The sequence below is a fragment of the Astatotilapia calliptera genome, chromosome 19, assembly GCF_964374335.1.
Source record: "Astatotilapia calliptera chromosome 19, fAstCal68.1, whole genome shotgun sequence".
Taxonomy (NCBI): domain Eukaryota; kingdom Metazoa; phylum Chordata; class Actinopteri; order Cichliformes; family Cichlidae; genus Astatotilapia; species Astatotilapia calliptera.
The window spans coordinates 32,255,620-32,277,118 of record NC_137440.1 but is presented as its reverse complement, the minus strand read 5'-3'; the positions used below and the strand labels follow the sequence as shown (position 1 = coordinate 32,277,118).

Below are 21,499 nucleotides of genomic sequence, written 5' to 3'. Positions count from 1 at the left end.
CTGGATCACTTGTTTTTCAACTGTGAATCAGTGCACTCCTTCTGGACTGACATGTGGAGCTGGCTACAGTCCAGGAGAATTCAGTTACCACATTTGACGGTGACAGTAATAAAATTTGGAATACTTGCTGAGAATGCAGATTTTGACCTGTTGATTAGGACGATTTTGTTAATGGGAAAATTTTTTATTCACAAATGCAGATACTTTAAAGCTAAACCATGTATAAACAGATGGCTGAATGACTTTAGACTCTGGGCTAAATCGCTGAAACTTGTGAATAACAAGAAAGCCCATAAACTTGTTGTTTTATTTAAAGAGTTTAACCTATGTTAAAAAACAACAAAAAACTCCCTATTTTATAATCACGACTGCCCTTTTTTTGCACGTTAGTTTTTGCCTTTGGTTCGAATCCTTCAATGACTGTTCTTTATTTTTGTGCTAACTCTTTTAACTTTGTGCTTATTATTGTTGTTTTTGGGGGGGTTTTTTGTTCGTTTTGTTTGTTTGTTTGTTTTGCTATAATGCTCAACCGAGGATGTAACATAATCGGATTAATGATGGTGCCTTGTATGTTAAACTGTTGTTTGTAAATAAAGTTTAATTTAAAAAAAAAAAAAAAAGTGACAACAGTGACAGACCCGATTTGTACGGTCAGACTTTACACATGCGCAGTAAGGATCGGCGAGTCCTGATCCGTAACTTTCTTTTATTTTTCGTTTTTGTCTACATTGTACTGAAATGCTTCATTATTGCAAACATTTTAAGATATACTTGTTATTCTTAACATCTTAACAGATACTCTGACCCATAACTACGGATCGGGTAGTGACAGTGACAGTAGTGACAGGTTTTTTTTTTTTTATATATAAACTTTATTTAACAAACAATGAGTATACAACATACGAACAGATGAAGTATACAAAACAACAGAACATGAACACACAAAGCCAGGGGTAAAAGAAAAAGGTAACAATTATAAGAATACACGCAAAAATTCACATACATAAATTGTTTTGAGAGCCTTTTTGTTGGTGGAGTCGGATATTGATTGTATGTACATTTCCACATCCTTAAAATAATGACAGAAATATGGTGTTTTGTTAGTAAACTTACATTTATGGATAAAAAATTTAGCTAAAAGTATTAACAAATTTATCATAAAAAAACATTTCTCATACTTCTTGGGGAACTTAAAGAAACAGAATAAAACATTTTCCCATCGTAAAGAAAACTCCCTTAAAATATAGACAATAACAAAGCTGCTAAATTCCTTCCAGAATCTCTGTGTAAAAGAACAGTACCAAAAAAGATGTGTCACAGTTTCTGGATGATCCCCAGGGTACCTAGTGACAGTGACACTTGCTCATAGGGGGTCATATGATTGTTGGGTTTTTCTCTGTATCTATGAAGCGCCTTGAGGCGACTTACGTTGTGATTTGGCGCTATATAAATAAAATTGAATTGAATTGGTTTATTTTAGGGGCTTAAATCGACCAAATAGTTCTGGTTCATCGCATCTAATTGCTTTCAGCCGTGACGGCGACGTTTCTACGCGTGCATTAAAGAGAAGGAGTGATGGACCGCTGTCCGTCTGTTGCGATGAAAACAAAGTGGTATCCCTTTATTTTGTGGAGCGTTTTATCACTTGGCCTTCTAAGCTCTGCGGCGGACACGTATGACTCTCCGCTTACGAGAAGGAAAGTGGTTTTCAAACTGGGCGCTCCGAAAATCAAACTTCCATTAGCTGAAGACAGAGAATCCAACCAGAGGCTACCTGCCGACACACCTCCAGAGCCTCAGCTGGGTTACCGAAGGTCCTATTCCGCTTCAGCACCTGTGACACTTGGACCCATGCGACCAGGGAAACCCGAGGCAAAGATCCAGTCAGACTTTGCTTACCTCCCGGACGTCTCTGTAACCTGCTCCACATCTGACTTTGTCGTCAGGATCAAACCAGCTTTCTACGGTCTGGGCGCAGAAGCAGAGGAACTGTTGTTAGGCAGCAGTTGTAAAAGCAACGGGCTTCTTAGACCATACGGCGACCTTCTTTTCTCGTATCCACTGACCGCCTGTGATGGCGTACGTGAGGTAAGCTATGGGTGGTGCTCAATCCCTCTCTCGCTGCATCTGTCATCTTGTATTGACACTTTCTGACCTTTCCTGACAGATGCCCCCCGGTTATCTGGTTTATAAATTCGTGCTCCATTATGAGCCGTCGCCAAAACGATTTCCAAGCAGAGCGCACCGGGTGGATGTAGATATTGAATGCCGCTACCCAAGGTTAGGCATGTTGGTTTGCTTTATACAGAAGGTGTGCGAACACTTAGTGTTGAAAGCTTCCAAATCGTCTGCCCTCCACAGGAACCATCATGTGCACCAACTGGCTGTCCAACCAACCTGGGAAACAGTTGTTTTCCGTAAAAGGCTGAAAAGTCGTCACACGGACTACCAGATTACCCTGATGGATGGTATGGGTGTCTGCATTATGCAGCAGAACAGACTTTGGCAGATCCTAAACAGCTGGGTACTTGTGTTTCACATTCAACGTGTTTCACATTTGTAGATTCATGGAGTAGACCGGTCACCACTCGGGTCTACCAGCTTGGGCAAAAGGTTCATATCCAGGTTTCTGCTCCTCATCTGCCTGCTGGAGGAAAACTCTACATACGTAGCTGCTATGCAGCTCCATCTAGTGGCTCTAGATCGTCCCTGAAGTACTCCATCATAGACAACTTTGGGTATGTAGTGTGGATAGAGTGACCTGATTAAACTAAATGTGGAGAAAAAGAGTGAATCTGTGACGAATGTGAGATTTAGAAAAAGCTACATATTTAAATTTTTGGGTTTTTACTCCATATTGTTGTCATTGATGTTTGCAGCTGTATGCTGGACAGCAAGGGAGACCTGGGGACCTCTGAGTTTGTTTCCCAGACAGATAGGACTGTGAGACTTTCCGTGTTGGCTTTCCAGTTTACTGCTGATCCAAACACTGAGGTGAGAGTAGACCATCTATGATTCTCTCCGTTTACACAGCTAAGCACTGTGGCATAATCCCGTTTCTGTTTTAGGTCAGTATCTACTGCAGGTTGTTTGTCACGTCAGAGGATCCAAGTCCTGTGCACAAATCCTGCACGTACAGGGGCAACAGGTGAGGAATAATAGGATGATATACCAACAGAACTGTAGATTTCCCAGCTGTTTCCAGGGGGACTGTTAATACATATGCTATAACAGGTGGAGGGCGCTTACTGGTGATGACTCCATATGTGAATGTTGTGAGTCCCGGTGTGTGACTCCTAAGCCCCGGAGGGCTATGATGGAAGGTCTGTAACAATCTCATTATTATACCTTTTAATTTAAGATATTCAGCATTTTGCATCGACTGTTTGGGAATTGCAGACATTTTTACACATAGCTGTCAATTTTCAGAGGCTCAAAGATGACAAACGAATATAATTTGAAATATAAAGATGTTTTTCTTAATTAATTGGATACAAATCGTTTGCAGTTGGTGATTGAGAAGGCCTGGCAGGGGATTCACTTAATGTTCTGCCGCTGACACCTCTGGATTTCATTTTTTGAGTTCCAGTGAACAGCTACCAAATATAACTTCAAGCTTTAAATCCTAACTAGCTGATACAATACTTTTGTTAAATGATTAAAATTACAGCTGAAAGTGTACAATTTAAATAGTTTTTTATATATACATGTGTTTAAAACCCCACTATGATGGTGTAGCAAGGTAAAATTACAAATGTGTCATTGTCCAAATAAATGTATGGACTTAACTGTGTATTCAAAAATCGAATATACAGTCATGGAAAACTGTAAAACATCCAATTGTATACGAACATTAAATCTGTTAGTCAGTTAAAAAATTAAAATTACTTTTTGTTGTTGTTTGTAAGGTTCTGCCAGCAGTGGGTCATTACTGGTGTCGGATCAGTCGTACACAGCAAAGGACCAGTTTCTACCAGTCAGCCTCCCTCTGGACAGCATAAGAAAACAACAGAGGACCACAAATCGTTACAGTAATGAGACGCACAGCCGGGACAGGTTCTTGGGAAAAGCAGTAAAGTATAATGATGATGGTGAAGAAGAAAGTGGAATTGCATTTGAAGCGATGACGGGACTTAATTTAGATGATTTTGGTTTTGGGGAGAGGGCCTTAAAGGGCAAGTGGAATGAATCTGAGGTGAAGCGTTTAGATAAGTTGAGGGAGGAGGAGTCACCGTATGAAAAAAAGGATTCAGATGAGAGAAGTGAAAATGAAGTTTATAATGTAGAGCAAGCGAACGATCTGAATCAGAAGGAAAGTGAAAGGATTAGTCACTTGGAGCAGTTGCCACTGTCGAAGATTGATGTACAGCCACCTGATTCTAGAGATGAGGGAGGAAACGGGACACATGGAGGGAAGGAGGTGGAGGTTGAGGAGAAGGGGTTGACGTCATACGAGGTGCAGTTGAAGAATGACAGCAGGACAGCAGATGCAGAAGATGGCGGGGAGATGACATGGTATTTTTTTTGGAGGTAGTGTTTGATCAATTAATCAAGTATACTGCCTTAAGACTGGAGCTCTGCGTAGTCTGACTCATTTCAATAAAATGTGAAAATGAAATCAACTGACTCTTGTCATTCATGACTTCACACAACAAACATTGTTTCATTTAAAAACTGTTTCCATTTTAGGAACGTACACTGCACAGAAAAATGAAAGGAGCACTTCTTAATCAGAGAACAGCATCAGGTCGGTTAAAGTTCTGGGGTACTGAAGTTTAACTGAGTAGCAGAGAGGCTCAGCTGCTTTGAAATTAATAGCAGGTGCACTAGAGGGGCAACAATAGGACAATCTCCAAAATGTGGATAGTTTTACAGGTGGAGGCCACTAAAAAAATTTTTTTTTTCCCCCTCATCTTTGTCTTGTTTCACTAGGCTCTGTGTCACTAGAGGTACCACGAGGAAATACCAGGGCCCTACAGAGGCTGCACAGGATGTACAACTCCTCCAGGAGAGCACATCAATATGTGCTATTGCCAGGTTTGCTGTGTCCCAGCACAGTCTCAAGAGCACTGACATTCCATCGGTCCTTAACCTACCAGCAGGACCATTAGCTGCACCTCTACAGGCTAGGCAACAGCACCCTGACTGCCATTAGGTATCACGATGAAGTCCTTGGACCCACTGCCAGAACCTACGCTGAAACAGTGGGTCCATCTGTGATGACGTGCATACAAACTACTAAGTGTCCATTATGAGTTGCTGCAATGAAATTTTGGCAAAATGGACCAGCCTGCTGCATAATTTTCACTCTGATTTTAAGCATTTCTTTAAATTCAACCTACTGTAGTTAAATTTTCAATTCTTTTAAATGAGGCGGTATCCTTTTGTTCTTATTGCCCAGTACATATCAATGTAGATATCCAGCAGCATTTTTCCCTCAGTAAGATTTGATGTGTTTTCAAAGTGTTCCTTTACATTTTTGTGAAATGGTAAATGGCCTGTATTTATATAGCGCTTTACTAGTCCCTAAGGACCTCAAAGCGCTTTACATATCCAGTCATCCACCCATTTACACACTGGTGATGGCAAGCTACGTTGTAGCCACAGCCACCCTGGGGCGCACTGACAGAGGCGAGGCTGCCGGACACTGTCGCCACCGGGCCCTCTGACCACCACCAGTAGGCAACGGGTGAAGTGTCTCGCCCAAGGACACAACGACCGAGACTGTCCAAGCCGGGGCTCGAACCGGCAACCTTCCGATTACAAGGCAAACTCCCAACTCTTGAGCCACGATCGCCCTAAGGGTAGAATGTCTAAACAGTTGACCCTGAAGTAAAACAATGCAAGGAAAAAAAAAAAAAGATGGGCAACACAGTATTTTAGTTTATCGATGAATCTTTAATTTTTCTTTATAAATGGTGATTCTTACAGTTGTCTGAAAAACCAGTTTGAAATATATTATAGTTCAATACAGAAATATCCCACAGTTTAAGCCATAACTGGGAAGAAAGGCATTGCCTCCATTATCTGTAACTAAAAAGCAGCAGAAAATGTGCACTATAATCATTCTAGTGTGTGATGTGTCTGTGTGTGGGATCTAAAATATAAATTTGCATGCTTGTAGAGCTACGCAACAGACTGTTTTATTATGTCATTCTTTAGCAAACATGGCAAAGAAGACTTTCTGTCTGTAGAGGTCATCCTCTAAATGTGACAGAAAAAATAACTTAAGATAATTAATAGTATTTGGAACAAATACAATTAGTGTGGAAACTTTTGGAAAAGATACAGAACATAACTCTGTAGAAGAAATCCACCATTACTGGATATGTTAAATAAACATAATGCTGCTATATTTACAGATGAGTGCCCAAAAGTCCCATTGTTCCAAGTACTGACTAAAGGATTGATTCAGCAGGACATAAGTGGTACAATCACTATTTGAGACTAGAGGACGACAAAGACCCTCTGGTAAAGAAAATATACATCTCTTTATAAAATGCAAAATGAGCTCTCAAGAAAATTAGGACCCACACCATTAAATTCAAACAACTCCAAAACCTTAAAAAAAGGCAGTTTCTGAGTGAAGCATCTCATCCATCCATATCCAGTTGCAGAGGTCTCCTTCAGTCTTTATAATCATGTTTATGACGACCCTCCTTCAACAGTACCAGCTGTTCCATTTGTTTTCTCTGCAGCATCTAAAGTTGGAAATGTACACAGAGTTGGTTTGTCTACATCCAAAAGAATTGTACAGAAAAAAATATTTTAGCTATTTAGGCAAGTAGATGGCAGTGTTAGCTGTTTGGTGCAAACTGGGAAAACATCTCAAGTACTCAATGGCTGGGCATTATAATCTCAAAACATACATTTCCCCCTGAAAAACTATTATTTGTTGGTCTGTTAAATACTTTACCCACATTACCATCAACGGATCTGCTGTAGTATGTTTATTGCCCACTGCTTAGCAAATGTTAGCATAGCATGTGGCTAAGCTATAGCATAAAGTTAATATGAGAAACTGCTGGGAAACAGCATGTGAAGCGCTGATCACTAAACTGAGTAAAAAGGCTTAAAATTTGCATTGCGTTTGACCCGTTTCTTTATCTGTACTGTCTTTTTTTTGTTTTGGGGGCTTTTCACACCCACTCATGATCTTTATGTGCACGACATGCGCCACATCTGGTCACTCTCTTTCTATTTGTCATGTGTTGCATGCCTTTTTAAAAAATCGGGGCTGATATACATTACCTTTGATACTTTCCTGCTGCGCTTCCTGTCTTGCAGTTTGGTCCACATCTCCACTCGTCTCAACCTCGCTGCCCCTTGTTTTGGGTTTCTTTGCAACAGGTGGTGGCACCTTGGCTCCCTTATTCATAGACTCTGCTTCACTGATCACCTTCTGTACATCTTCCTTGGCCACCAGCATTGGCTTGGTCTCAGTCACAACATTCCTGTTGCTCTTGGAGAAGATAAAGCTTGCAGTGCTGCTGGGGGACTTGTGGAGGTCCAGTGGTGACGTTGGAGGCTGCAAGCTGAGGCGAGACGCTGGACTTTGTTGAGATCTGGCTGCTGTCCTCATGCGGATGGCTTCCTGTAGGTTCATGGAACGGGTAGTGTTCATGGCAGAATAAGCCTTTTTCGTAGGGGAGGTGGCTATGGACAAAGATGAAGGAGGAACCACGTCAGCTTGGGACTTGGGCACAGTTGGTTGCGAAGGGTCTGTTTCCGGTGGAGGAATGGGTGTAGAAGAGGTCATGATTAGAGATTTTCTGATGGGCTTCTGAGGAGCCTCACCATTAGCAGATGAGGATGGGAACTGATTGCTGCTTGTGACCTCAGCCTGTGGTTGCTGCTCTTCAGCTTTGGGGGGCTCAGGGCTGCTGCTGACTGACCGCAATTTGACCATCTGCAGGAGGGAAGGGGTGACAATGGGCATAGGTTCTTCTTGCACAACTGGGGTAGAAGTCTGCTCTTGGGTTTTATTCTCTGTGCTTAAAGGAATAGGCTGCTCCTTAATGCTGGCATGCCCCTGAACTGGTAAAGGTGGAGGTACAGGAATGTTTACAGGTTCAGAAGGAGCAAATACTTGAGTCTTTTCTGGTGAAGATGTTTCAGGTGGTGATGGTGGTGGTATTGATACTTCAGATGGAGGTGAAGGTGAGGCCTCCTTTGTTGTCAGAACATCAGTTTTTGGGGCTACTACCTGAGATTGTGGGAGAAGCTCTGTGGGAGGTGGAGGGGGAATATTCTGAGGGGGGATAAGAACACTGTTAGATGAAACTGTGTTAGCTTCAGGTTCAAAGGAGACCTCTTGTAGAAGCTCAATCTTCTGCTCTGATGATTCTGGCTGTGTTGGCAGGGGTGGTGCAGGTGGAATACTTTGTGGTGGAGTGAGCTTGCTGATAGATTCAGCCTCTTCAGAGATATTAGACATATTTTCTTGAGAAGGAGGAGACGTAACCTCTTCAGAGGACGGAGCAGACACCTCTTTGAGTGGCAGATGTGAGACCTCAACAACTACAGGAGGTGAGACGACTTTAGCTGGTGAAGGAGATACTAATGTTAATAAGGTAGAGGAGATGTCTTTAACAGGTGGGGGCACATCTTGAACCACGGGTGAAGGTAGCTTTTTTGGTATTACAGGACCAAACTCTACAGGTGGTGGTGGAGAAAGTGTCAGAGATGCCTTATCAGTTGCAGTAGGCAGAACCTCTGTAAGTGGTGGAGGGGGTGCTGTATATGGTGGGGGAGGAGGGATATTTAAGGGAGAAGGCGCTACCCCCTGAGATGTACTGGACTTGTGAAGTTCAGGCTCCATGATCACCTTAATGATGTCCTTTTTCACTACTGATATAACCGATGCAGTCGTGCAAGAGGAGTCACTCCTGAGGGAGGACTTTGGTGGAACCTGAACAGGTATAATGGGTGAATCATCACCAAACAGTGGAGGTGGAGGAAGAGGAAAATCTATTTCATCTGGCCCACTGGGGCTACCTGATGTTGGTGGTGGTGGAGGGGGCCAGGAAGATTCGGGGGATACAACTTTTACTGATGTAATGGAATTGATTTCTGTGGTCTGTCTGGGGAGGGGCTGGGAAACACGTTGCACCAGAGGAGGAGATAGCGCTGGGGAAATGTGAATTAATGAAATGGCAGGTGCTCTATCAGTGTTAGTCTTTACCTCTGTAGCTTGGCCGGTTGTTTTATTAGCTGCTTCTTCTTTTATTGCTGCAAGTCTTTCTTCTCGTCTCTCTACAGCCTTCATTAACATTCCATTCAACATATCACTTACTCTCCCTTTCTCATCTTTACCACGTCCATTCAAATCTACATTCTGAGCCAGTCTTTCATTGCTATCTTTGCAAATCTCTGCATTCAAAATCCCACTTTCTTGAACTTTCTTCAATTCTAGCACATGTAGGGATCCATTAACAGACTCTGTCGTCACTGATGGATTTTTGTGCTTTCTTTCTACTGCCAAGCTCTTAGCCAACTCCTCAGCAGCTGCCGGAGACTGCCTCTGTTGTCTCCGGTCCTTCGGGTTCTTCTTTGCAATAGCATAAGTCTTGCCAGGGGCTGGGGGTCCCAGGATCAGCTCACATGAACGCAAACTATGGGACCATACCTCAGGTGGAGGAGGTGGAGGTGCATGGATTTTAGGTGGTGGAGGGATATTGAAAAGTTCTATCAAGGCCTGTACAGAGGGACTGACAGTGTCTTTTGAATCAGCTTTATGTTCCTCAGTGCACTTATTATATTTAGATGACTCTGACTTAATTGAAGAGGATCCAGCAAATACTTTTTGAAGCTTTGCTAAAATGCTGTTCTTATGCTTTGGAGATGAACCGTTAGCTTGTTTAGTGAGCTGTGGGGATGTGCCATCTTGGCTGGAGTTGCCACTGACATTGTTTAGCTTATTCTCCTCAAGCAGTTCCCGCTTCTCTTGTGAAGCATCTTTCGATCTTTTGATTGCCTGCAGCTGAGTTCTAAAGGGACCGACTGACGAAGAGCCCATTGAATCATCCAGAGAACTGGTGTCAGCATTGTAGCCAGGGCTGTCCAGAGTCTTGGAGGGATGAGAGTCAGATTGGTTTTGGTCACTTTCCTCACTTGGGGCTGAATTGCTGTGGAGAGAATTTTCTCCTGGCAGGACCCTAATCTCTGCTGGATAACGGGGCTGGCGCTTCATTTTACTGTGGAGGGAATAGGAGCGGCTTGGAGGAGGAGGGGCCCTTTTTGGCTTAGTAACAGAGAGGCTACGCACAAACTGTCCGTCTTTCTTAACCTCATCTCCCCTGACGATCACCCTGCCATTGGAGCTGGAGGCCTTGCTTATAGAGGAGTGAGCATCAACTTTGTCCTCTTTAGCAGAAGCATTGCCATTTCTCTTTTGCTTTGGGGTGCTGCTGTTGGAGATGGTTGAAGAGTCAGATACCAATGTCTCGGACGAGTCAGAATTACTCCAGCACGACGTGTCAGACAGATTTGGAGGATTGTTGCGAGAGGCCGAGGTGATGGTGGACGATTTGGAGGAATAGGTTCTCACTGAAGATGCTCTAGAAGAAGCACGGGACGGAGCTGGGCTGGAGAGCATCAGGCTGCTTTTGCTGACAGTGCGGACACTGTTCCGACTACGCCCACGGCTGATCTCCACCACATCGATTGCGGGTGGCAAAATGGCATTGGGAATGATTTTGGACATGTAAGCAGCCTGGGGTGACATGGACATGACGGGGCTGGGGAGCTCCTGTTGAAGGCTGGAGGAAGTGGTCAACCAGGGTACAGCTAAAGATCGAGGCCTCTGATCGTCTTCCAAGGCGGGACGCAGGCGGTGCAGCAGGGCGAGATCATCTCTATGAGCAGCATGGGTAGCACCGAGCTGCTTGACATTTTTCTTGTTGAGAGGCTGGATGCTTATGCCTGGAACATTAATACTGGCTCCTTTTTCAGACTGTGATCCCATCTGTTGCCCATCTGTAGTTGGACTGAGATTAGTCTCGCCATTAAAAAGCTGTTCCTCATCTAACTTTGGATTCAGTGTCCAGTCAACTCTGTCCAGACCTAAAACAACAGCACAACCTTTCAGAATTAACATAGCTAGTTATGCACTAATTGTCTTTCTTTGAATCTGCAACATAAACATCTTAGATACTGTAGCAGTCTTGAATAGTTCATGTTAGGTTTTGTATTGTTGATTGTCATTTATGCTTAGAAATATTTAACCATATATGCTTAGAGGTGTATAATCAATTGTGTAGTGACAGGATGTGTGATCTTTAGCAGGCTACAAAGGCTTGGTGTGCATTCGCACACCTACATCCTGGGAGCATGGGAAGAGGTCGTACCTTGTTTTATGGTAGGATAAACGTGGCTATATCTGTTTTAGTCCAAGTGCCTTTTGTTTAGATGAACTGCTGGACTTCCAGACCAGCAGGTTTAGAGAAGTCATTTATGGGGTCACACTCTGACCACTCTCCCCACCCACCCACCCCCACCCACCCACACACAGTATTCTTTGTTCACATGTATACCTATGTAAGATGTTATATGTTAATGACCCTATGCATATTCATGTAACCACAATAAAAGGAGTGCTATGGGGAACCTGGCTGAGAGTCTGACGGAGGTCAAGTGGTGGAACGACACTTGGCTCCAGGCAGGTCTCCCTCATGCATGAGTAACAAGAAGAACTTTGCCTACTTGGTGTTCAATGCTTTTGCTGTGTTTTTTAATTGTCTCGTTCCAGCGGTGGGCCTGTGCTAGACAGACCCAACAGTTCATACAGTTCAAAAAAGTCACTGCATACCCAGCTCTCTCTGAACATGATGTGGGATACCCACAACAGTCTTCCTGTGGCGTCTTCTGGTCCTGGTCTTTTCTGACTTTTTCCCAGAGTTCAAAGGTCTGAATGTTGAACCTGTAGAGCGAATAAATGTTTATCCACATGTCGTCAATTAAATGTTTTATGCAAGCATGTCAAAGCGCATTGCATAATGACAAAGAGTGGATATAAATAGTGTTTTGGCTTGTGGTTAATTTACCTTGTCTGGTGAGTCCAGAGCGGGAGGATCTAGTGGACACTGACGATTGCACAGAGGCGACAGAAGACGTATCAGGAATCGTGCTGTCCGTCATAAACCCAGCACTTTCTCCATCTGTTTGAGCCGTCATTGTCGACTAGCAAAAACAGAAAGATTACTTATATTACATTAATAAAAGTTTTAACAAATCATTTGTGATATTAGAAAGCACAAGAATCTGTATATAATGTGTAACTTACAATTGTGCTTACGCTGTCCTGGTATTCCACTCCATTATTGGTTTCTGAAAAGACAAGAACATTTTTCGATTGATAATGAGACTTTTTAATTAAGTGTCAAAATCTAGGGAAGAACAAACATGTACTGGGTATATCAGTAGTTGGTTTTATACCTTCCTCCTGCATCATTTTCAGTCCTTGCAGAGCCTCAGTGTGAAGGTCCTCCAGGTACTTAGGCCTGCTGGACTCAATGAACACATTCTCCTGGAACAACGGGGGTGCCGGGGTCTTTTCATCGTCATCTAGCTTTAGGGCAGCTTTAAAAAAAAAAAAAGATAGGGAGAGGAGATCAGGCCAGATCAACTCAAAGCTCTGTGTTACTGTAACTGTAAATGATGGGGCCATATGGACAGGGGGTTAGCATTTAGGTGACTGTCAGGGATATTTAAGCACAGGAACAGTAAAGATGTTTGAGGGTTAACACATGAGTGTGAAATGAATAGACCGAACTCCAGTTCTTCTCATGCAGGATTAGACACAGTGATCCTCAACATGGGATTATCAGATCAAAAATCTGCCTGCAGCAACATATGCCTGGTGTTTTTTCCCAGCTTAAGCATCATTTAAAGAGACAGTACGAAGGACACTAATTAAACTGCTATGGCATCTCAAACGATGGATCCAATCCAAAGTTAAGCATTACTTTCAGTCATGTGTGAAACTCAAGAATAACAAAAACCCGAGTAACCTATTCATAAGACCGTTATATAAAATTAAAGTTAATGAGTCTTTACATTTAAAAGAGCAACATATTTTCTTCGTGAATCCAATAAGAACTAAACATAATTAAACATAACACCCATTTGACATGTCATGTAATACCTGCAGTGCTCTCATGCCTCCATGGCACAGTCTGGGATTGTTGGACTAGCAGCCTTCTACGAAAGTTTTATGTAACAGCAGTAGCTGCCCTACTTTTAGCTACCTGTCCTCCTAGCACTCTCACTGTAAGACCATGCTGGAATTAACCACGTGCTTAACAGTTAAAGCTAATTCTTACCTTCCTCTTCTGTAACAGCAGTATATATACACTGTTAAGGAAATCCTAATGTGCAAAATTGAAATTCTAGCTGTTCTTTTTTTAATATTTTTCTTATTATGAGAAGTATTTGTAACTACTGTAGGAGAAAAAAAAAATCACAGCATTTTATATATCTGCAAAGTAAATATTATAGCTCAACAGTGGTTTTTATGGTTTATAATGACCAGACTTTAATTTCTTTATTGACTGCCATAAGCAAGGCAGCTGATCGAGCCTGTGTGGTCATTTATAGTAAACACAACCTGGGTAGGACCAATTAGTTTGGATCTTCAACCAATAAGATCAAACCTATGCTGCTCTCACTCACCTCTTCTCTTGGAAACTGTAGGAAAGCAGTAAAAATTATTGGCGTTATTAGTCAGAAGCACCACCATGATCTTTCTTATGTCTTCAAAAAGTTGACTAAAAGTATGTCCAAGTTATAAAGTTAAACCACATAAAAACACCCAAAAAGACGATCCAGTCAAAAAATATATAAATCCCGGAAAGATCACGACAGCATGAATATGGTGCTTGTTATTGTCAGTTCAGGTCCTCGCCGAGCTGAGAATGTCTCTTCAACCAATGGACAATCAGAGCTCAGACACTAATCCTCAGCAGCCTAATTCCTGCCATCCCTCTTCCTCTATGTCACCCCCCTGTCAGTGCTCAGTAAGATACCATCCCACTATCGTGCCCCGTCTGCAGACTAGCTCGCCCAGGATTGGTCAGTCAAGATGCAGAAATCAAACATGTAAACATTAATGCAAAGAGTGCTGTTGTCAGGGATTTGAGGTCAAACAGGCATGTCTTCAGTAAACAACACACCACGTCTTTGTTAAAATATACAATTTCATTACAGAACTCTAATAACATGGTCAACATTTCTATACTTCCTCAGACTTCATTAGAATAGACACTATAAAGCTGCCTTATAAATTACTTTTTTATTAAATTGGCATTTTAAAAATTTATATATTCTTTTTTTTTTTTTTTTTTTAAATATACGTCCTTCCCAGCACAACTCCAAAAGGATCCGTCTGGCCTCTGGGATCAAACCGTGGATATTCTGCTTGTTAGGTGAATGCTTAATCTACTACACTAAATTGTTTATATAAAAAAATTATTATTTTGCCACAAGGGGGTGTAAGTGAATTGAAATGACTACTCCTGAAACAAGATTAAAAACATGTTTAGTACAGGCCTGCAGCTCCAGAGCACATGGTTACCCATGTGAAAAATACTCCCCATTGTTTCCAGAAAACACTACAATAATTTGTTACTATGCAGCCTGAATACAGAGAATGGCACAAGGCCTCCCTAGTTAACTTTAAGTGCTGCTATCCAGAGGGCCACCAAATACTTTTCAAGCAAGCTGTTACAGCGTCCCATTTTTGTCGACAAGACTGTTCTTTCTTCATTCCTTCCCTTCATTTTATTTTTCTAAATTTACTTTTTTTTATTTATCACTTCCCTGGTGCGCTGCACACACATGACATAGAGCACATGACAGCTGAACAAATGGAAAACGCTCCCATGGTCTGAATCCTACAGAGTGAGTGTTACAAGAAAAGAAACGAATCACATGTGGAACCAGCATATACAAACGAGTAAAAACATACCGCTGACTTACCAGAACTGGCTGCTCAATACAACGAAAAGCTGATACGCTTGTGTGTAAAGTAGTAAAGTCAACTTAGTATAATGCTTTATCTTTTTACCGTTAGAGTACAGACTTACACGGAAAAACCAGGAGTTACGGTTGAGAATAACTGCACGGTAATAATGACTTATAGTATCACCAGTTTGGCAGTCACATTTTAACAGAGTCCATATTAATCACTGGCATATTAAAGATACCATCTGTCACAGCTGGATTGAGCAGGATTGTGTACTAATGGACTGGTAGTGTTGGCGTTACATACATCCCCCACCCTAAACTGATTTTTACGTCTTAGATTTGGTTTTCTATGGTCTAGAACCATGTCAGTGAATCGATGCTGACTTTTCACTAGAATACAGGTGAAAGTCTTCAGCTTCACTTGCAGTGTCACTGAACGTTCATGGATATTTTTACTCTTCACTCTGCTTGCTACTCTTCCTCTGATCCAGTCCGAAGAGTCTTATTATGGAGTCCAATTCCTCCTTAGAAGATTGAAATTATAGGAAGATTGGAAGGTCCTTGTGGCTCTTTTGTCAAATGACACCTGTGACGGCCAGTGGGCTGGGTTTTTCTGACTTTGCAGCTTGTGCTGTTACGAGGGCTGCAGCTAAAAGGGATGCAGAGCCTGTAACTCAAGCAGAAGAGTGTCAGGTTGAACCAGATTTGATTGTTCCTGAACATTTGTCAGTTTCCCAGCAAGAGTTAATTCACGCACAGCGTGCTGATGCTTCACTGACTGAGCTGTTTCACAAAGTGCAACCTAGTGATGACGCTAGAAGTGCGGCCTCTGGTTATTTTCTGCAGAAGGATGTACTAGTCCGTAGGTGGATTCCGCAAGGGTTGGACTGTGTTGGAAGTCCAGTTGTCCAGATTGTGGTTCCAACTAAATACCGTGACGAGGTGTTGAATTGTTCTCATGACAAATCTGGGCATTTGGGAGTGAGGAAGACTTATAATTACATCTTGCGCTACTTCTTTTGGCCACGTCTTAAGCGTGATGTTTCAGCTTACATTAAGACCTGCCATACTTGCCAAATTGTAGGTAAGCCAAATCAGTCTATTAAACCTGCTCCACTTTTTCCCATCCCTGCTGTGAGTAACCCATTTGAACATTTGATCATTGACTGTGAGGGCCCTCTTCCTAGATCAAAATCTGGTTCGGAGTATCTGTTGACTGTAATGTGCCAGGTTACGCGTTATCCTGCTGCATATCCGCTGCGTACCATCACAGCCAAGTCTGTGGTGAAGGCTTTGACACAGTTTATTTCTATATTTGGCATACCGAAGATTATTCAGAGTGACCAGGGATCAAACTTTTCGTCACATCTATTTGCACAAGTTCTTAAGCTGTTGAATATTGTACATAATAAAGCCTCTCCTTATCATCCACAGAGCCAAGGTGCTTTAGAGCGCTTCCATCAAACACTGAAGTCCTTGTTACGTGCCTATTGCACCGAAATGAGGAGTGACTGGGAGGAAGGTTTACCGTGGCTTCTGCTGGCAGCGCGAGAAGTGTGCCAGGAGAGTACTGGGTTTAGCCCAAATGACTTGGTCTTTGGCCACAAAGTTCGGGGACCGTTGACAGTGCTGTGCGATAAGTGGTTGTCAGGTGAACCACCAGTGAACTTGATAGATTATGTTAATGGTTTTCGGCACAGACTGTATGTGGCAGGTCAGTTGGCCAAACAGAACCTTGAAAAGGCTCAGGTCAAGATGAAATATTTTTATGGCCGGCGTTCTGAAGAGCAGCAGTTTAGTGCGGGTGACCGGGTTTTGGCTTTACTGCCGATTGCAGGGTCACCGTTCCAGGCACGGTTTGCTGGGCCTTACACCGTGGTAACTTCTCAACAGTGGTTGCTCCTCTGACTGATTTGTTGAAGGCCAAAGTAAAGTTTATTTGGTCTGCAGCATGCCAGCAAGCTTTTTGGGATGTAAAAGCTTTACTGTGCTCTGAACCTGTGCTTTTAGCCCCTCGTCTGGATCAGCCCTTCAAGCTGTACGTGGACGCAAGCCACATTGGTGCAGGTGCCGTTCTAGTCCAAGCTGACAAGCAAGGTACTGAACATCCAGTTAGTTTCTATTCCAAGAAGTTCAACTCCCATCAGCTGAATTATTCGGTCATTGAAAAGGAAGCTTTGGCATTAGTCTTGGCCTTGCAGCATTTTAGGGTATATTTAGATTCTGCTCGGCCAATTGAGGTATTTTCTGACCATAACCCTCTCACTTCCTTGAACACATTGCAGAACCCAAATCAGAGGCTCATGCGGTGGGCTCTCTTTTTGCAGCCTTACAATTTGGATATCCAGCACATTGAGGGCAAAGATAATGTCTTGGCAGATGCTTTGTCCTGTGCCCCTTTGTAACCAGCAGCTTCACTCCTCATATGCTTTGAAGTATGTCCTCTCCAGTATGGTTTTCCTTCCTCTTAAATTGCTCCTAGGTACCAAGGTTGCTGAGGTTGGAGTTGAGCTTTGGACAGTAGATGAATGAGAGGATTGACTGAAATCAATAAGATGAGGATTTCATGCTTATCTTATGGTTGAAAGTGAAGTTAAGTTTGAGTCCAAGAATGAAAACAGGGAGCAGGAAATATTTTGATTTTGGTTTTATATTTTCAACAAACCTTATTTAGATACTCAGTTTTAGGTCATGTTATCCAAACTACTGTCCTTTTTAGCCTAGATTGGCTGCATAGCAGACATAGAGCGCCACACACATACTGACACAATCCAGCGCTGATGCAACTCTTCCTAGAACCGTTTCATGGGAATCAGACAGATGCAAATACCTACCCCACACACACACACACACACACACACACACACACACACACACACACACACACACACACACACACACACACACACACACACACACACACACACACACACACACACACACACCTCCTCCCTGCCCTAACTTGCCCCTCTCTCTTGTTTTGAACCGCCAGCTCTGAGGGTGCTGTCTGCCAGGTGCTTAAGCTTCTCTAATCAACACAAACCCGACTGACAGTGGGAAAGAGCTGAAAGTTCACCCTTTAACTCAAGGACGATACATGTAGCCTCGATCCGCTGGAAGCACATCTCAAAGCATCCCGGTCTGCCTGCATACTCTCTTTTCACGCAGGTGGTTTTTTGTGAATTAAACATAAACGTCGGAGGTGAAAGAAAAGGAAGCACGAAAGGTGCTGTGACAAGGACCGCAATGTAGGTAACAGATATACCTGCATCATGTGGCACTGAGTGCTGCACCACAATCGGTATGCAAGACAAAGACCAGATGTATCAAATAACTCAGAAAATCCATTAATGGTTTCACAACAGTAGATTGTCTTTTGGGGGTTTTTGGAGGGGGGAGTTGGCAGGTCAGTTACTTTTTAACGCCACAGTCAATGTCACCACATCCGTTTACATCCTGAACCTCCCCCACAGCACAGAAAACTCACTGTCAGCCACATAACAAAAGAAAACAAAAGGTCTTTATGAATAGATTTAGCCATAAGCAACAAATTAAAATCTCATTAAAACGTAGAATAAAATGGAAAGTATTCAGGCCTGCTAGAGCCTGTTTGATGAAAGCACAAGCTTAACTGAGATTCATATGTGAATACAAATCAATTAAAAGTGTTGAGAAAATAAAAAGCCTTAATAGTATTAGTACAACAAGTAGATGCTAGAAATAGGCAGAATATTTTGGATGTATTACAGGCAAACTTGGCACGTTTGTGATTTTCGCTTTTTCTATTTTTTTCCCCCCCACTTTTTTCAAAAATGGGCACAGGATTTTAGGATTTTATGGGTTCCAATTGTAGTCTGGTGCTGGTGGTGAATCCACCACTCTGGACAAAACAGAAATTTCCAGCAATTACGCCATGAATCATCAATAATCTGGTGGTAATAGCTTGTTGTTCCCCACAGGATAAAGTCCACAGTCTTTCTCTAGTAGACCAGAAGGTAAAGGTTTAAATGTGCTATGTCCAGTACTAAGACAGCAAATTCCGTATGAACACTGCCTGAACTTTGGAATTCTCATAAACATCAGGGATTAAAAATGTAATCAGCCTCGCACCAAATACTGCAGTCCCTCGAATGGCTTGTTAGTATTTGTGTTCCCCTTATGTGACAACCTGGTCTGGTCTGATTAGCTAGTATTTGAGCCTGCTTTGTATCTAAAAGGTACCAAAGATCAGCTGCACAGAGCTGCTATCCCAACCTCATGTTTAACATTAATAACATATCTTCAGGATAAACAAATTGACACCTCTGGGAACTGAAACAACAGTTTCTGTTGACATAAACTGGGCAGGTACCTGCGTTATACACTTATGAGAGGTGCAGTCCCTGAATTCTGAATTCATCCAGAAAGAACAGCACACTCTCATGGAAAAACCACATTATTAATAGTGCGCATGTTTGGCAAAATTTGCTGCCCCAACACAGTTATCTTTATTAAGGATGTCACAAGTGTCTGCTACCTAACGTCGCTCCAAAATGTCTCGATTTAACTACAAAAGTCACGAGTGGTGACTCACGGACCTTTCCAAGCACACAGTTATCAGTCTCTCTGTAGACCAGCCGCAGTGTGCTGGCAAACATTTTCCTTTCGTGACAATAGCAATAGCTGGTGCCATGCCACACTGACATGTCTGCATATCTTGACAATGAAACAATGCAAAGATATCAGAAATAATGTTACTGTTGGTCGCCTTGCTTTAGTTTGGTAACAATGACACCAAACATTAGAAGAGTGCAGAGAATAAACTTGATGAAATGAAACCCAAGCACGTTATTCAGACTGGAACTAGAGGGCAAACTGGCACTTATTAAAACGTTCTCAACACTTGAGCGAACTAAATATGATCACATGGGCTACCTGGGTGTGGTGACACTTCATCTGCTGAAATCAAATCCTACTAAAGCCCTGTCATTATAGATAATGGCGTGCGCAACTGTTTACACGTCGTCAAGTCCACCAACGCTGACGTTCCCACAGCGTCAGCGTCAACTTGGTTTTCACCCACATTCACAACAGATTTGGACAGTTCATTTATCAAGTCGTTTTCAGCCCAAAGACGATTTTTAGGCAATTTCCTGAAAGTATCACAGAAAATGACATCATCCCTGCTCCAATCAAAAGGCACCTTTTCACAAAGGCGCTAGAGAACGAAAGCATCTTTTAGAGATTTATATTTCCCTGAGGCAACGATGTGCAAAAAGCAGTTACTGACTTCCCACCATGAGAGGAAGAAAGAGAAACTCTATCATAAGTCAGTTTTTTCAAACCTGTTCTCCTGCCCTTCACTGTTATTGTGTCGTGCCGCAGTGCCAAAGTCTCTGTTCTTTGTTATAGAGCATTTTAAGAGCAAATATCAGCACTTGTGTCACAACGATTTAGTTCTGCTTCTCCCAAGCAGCCTCTAGAACTAAATATTAAACAAAGGAAGTCTCATTAAATGGCTCATAGGATCTGAACCTTGCATGAAAACTAAACACAAGCTCACACACAAAGGGCTCCCTATTTCTAGCTTCCTTAGAGAGATATCTTAAAGCTCAGGAATGTGAGGAATCTCTGCGGGAGTGTTCAGAGCAAACAGGTGAGCGTACCTTATTAGGGCTGTGTGACCTAATTATCCTTAAACAACCTTGTTTCCATTTAAAAAACACAGGGATTCCTTTAAAAGGCCATTTTTAAGAGAAGACAGAGCTTGATATAGTTGCGTAAGAGACGCCTGTCTGGTTTTGACACAGGACTGGGTAAACTGAGAGCATGACAGAGACATAAATCACTCACAGACATGTAAACAAAGACCCAAATTGCCATTTAAGTCATTCAACTAATCGAGGTGAATCAACTTTCAAAGACAGATATCCTCTGCCCACTGGTCTCGAGATGAATCAGGCAGAAGTTATCAGAAAAGACAATGAACAATTGATGAGTTTATAAGAGTGTAAGGCCTCAGAGACTAGACTTTATCAACTCAGCAAATCAGAAAGTAAACCAATGCAAACTTTGGACCAGGAATCTAGATCAACCTGTGATCAAGTGAAACTGAAAAGTAAACTGATTATCCAACCAGCAGGTTAGTTGGTTTGGATTCTTAGCAAGCTTAAGACATGCAGTATCACTTCAATACAAAAACATATTAATAAGGCTTGGTATTGCTCAATGTTTTTCGTATTATGCAATCAGTATACAATTCTGATTTACCCTGAACAGAATTTTGTGCTTGAATTTTAATAACAATAGCTTAAAACTCTTTTGACTAGTTTTGACAGTTTTCAAAATATCAAAATTATAAAACCATGTGAGGTGATTAATACAGTTTATGTGGCTGATAAACAACTACTACGCTGAAAGAGCTCCTCTACATCGGAGCAACAACTAAATACCCCAGTCTTGAAGATTCCTAGTTTTCTGTGATTATTATCAGGAATAAGATATAGATATTGTACCAAATCCATTGGCTTAGTTATGGGTGGGGTAATTTGTGAGT

The 21,499-nt window shown here is 42.2% G+C and overlaps 2 protein-coding genes across 4 annotated transcripts in view; one reads left to right on the top strand and one right to left on the bottom strand.

The window, feature by feature from the left end:
- Positions 1-1,599: 1,599 nt before the first annotated feature.
- On the top strand, positions 1,600-4,618 carry LOC113012776 (uncharacterized). Its single transcript, XM_026153100.2, has 8 exons — positions 1,600-2,088; positions 2,168-2,280; positions 2,362-2,468; positions 2,564-2,738; positions 2,880-2,994; positions 3,069-3,148; positions 3,235-3,323; positions 3,909-4,618. Exons 1-8 carry the CDS (start codon positions 1,600-1,602, stop codon positions 4,532-4,534), a joined length of 1,794 nt encoding a protein of 597 aa, XP_026008885.2. The 3' UTR covers positions 4,535-4,618.
- Positions 4,619-5,877: 1,259 nt separating this feature from the next.
- LOC113011867 (uncharacterized) overlaps positions 5,878-21,499 on the bottom strand; it is a 32,363-nt gene continuing 16,741 nt past the window's right edge. For 2 of the 3 annotated variants that reach the window (XM_026151669.2, XM_080294235.1), the window contains exons 3-8: positions 12,436-12,579; positions 12,284-12,327; positions 12,045-12,180; positions 11,810-11,920; positions 7,252-11,064; positions 5,878-6,701 (exon numbers count right to left, since the gene is read on the bottom strand). In XM_026151669.2, the coding sequence (XP_026007454.1) occupies positions 6,646-6,701; positions 7,252-11,064; positions 11,810-11,920; positions 12,045-12,180; positions 12,284-12,327; positions 12,436-12,579 (4,304 nt within the window). In that variant the 3' untranslated portion in view covers positions 5,878-6,645. Of the gene's footprint in view, positions 6,702-7,251; positions 11,065-11,809; positions 11,921-12,044; positions 12,181-12,283; positions 12,328-12,435; positions 12,580-13,671; positions 13,909-21,499 lie in introns of those variants that run through there. The other variant, XM_026151671.2, reaches the window with a different exon arrangement.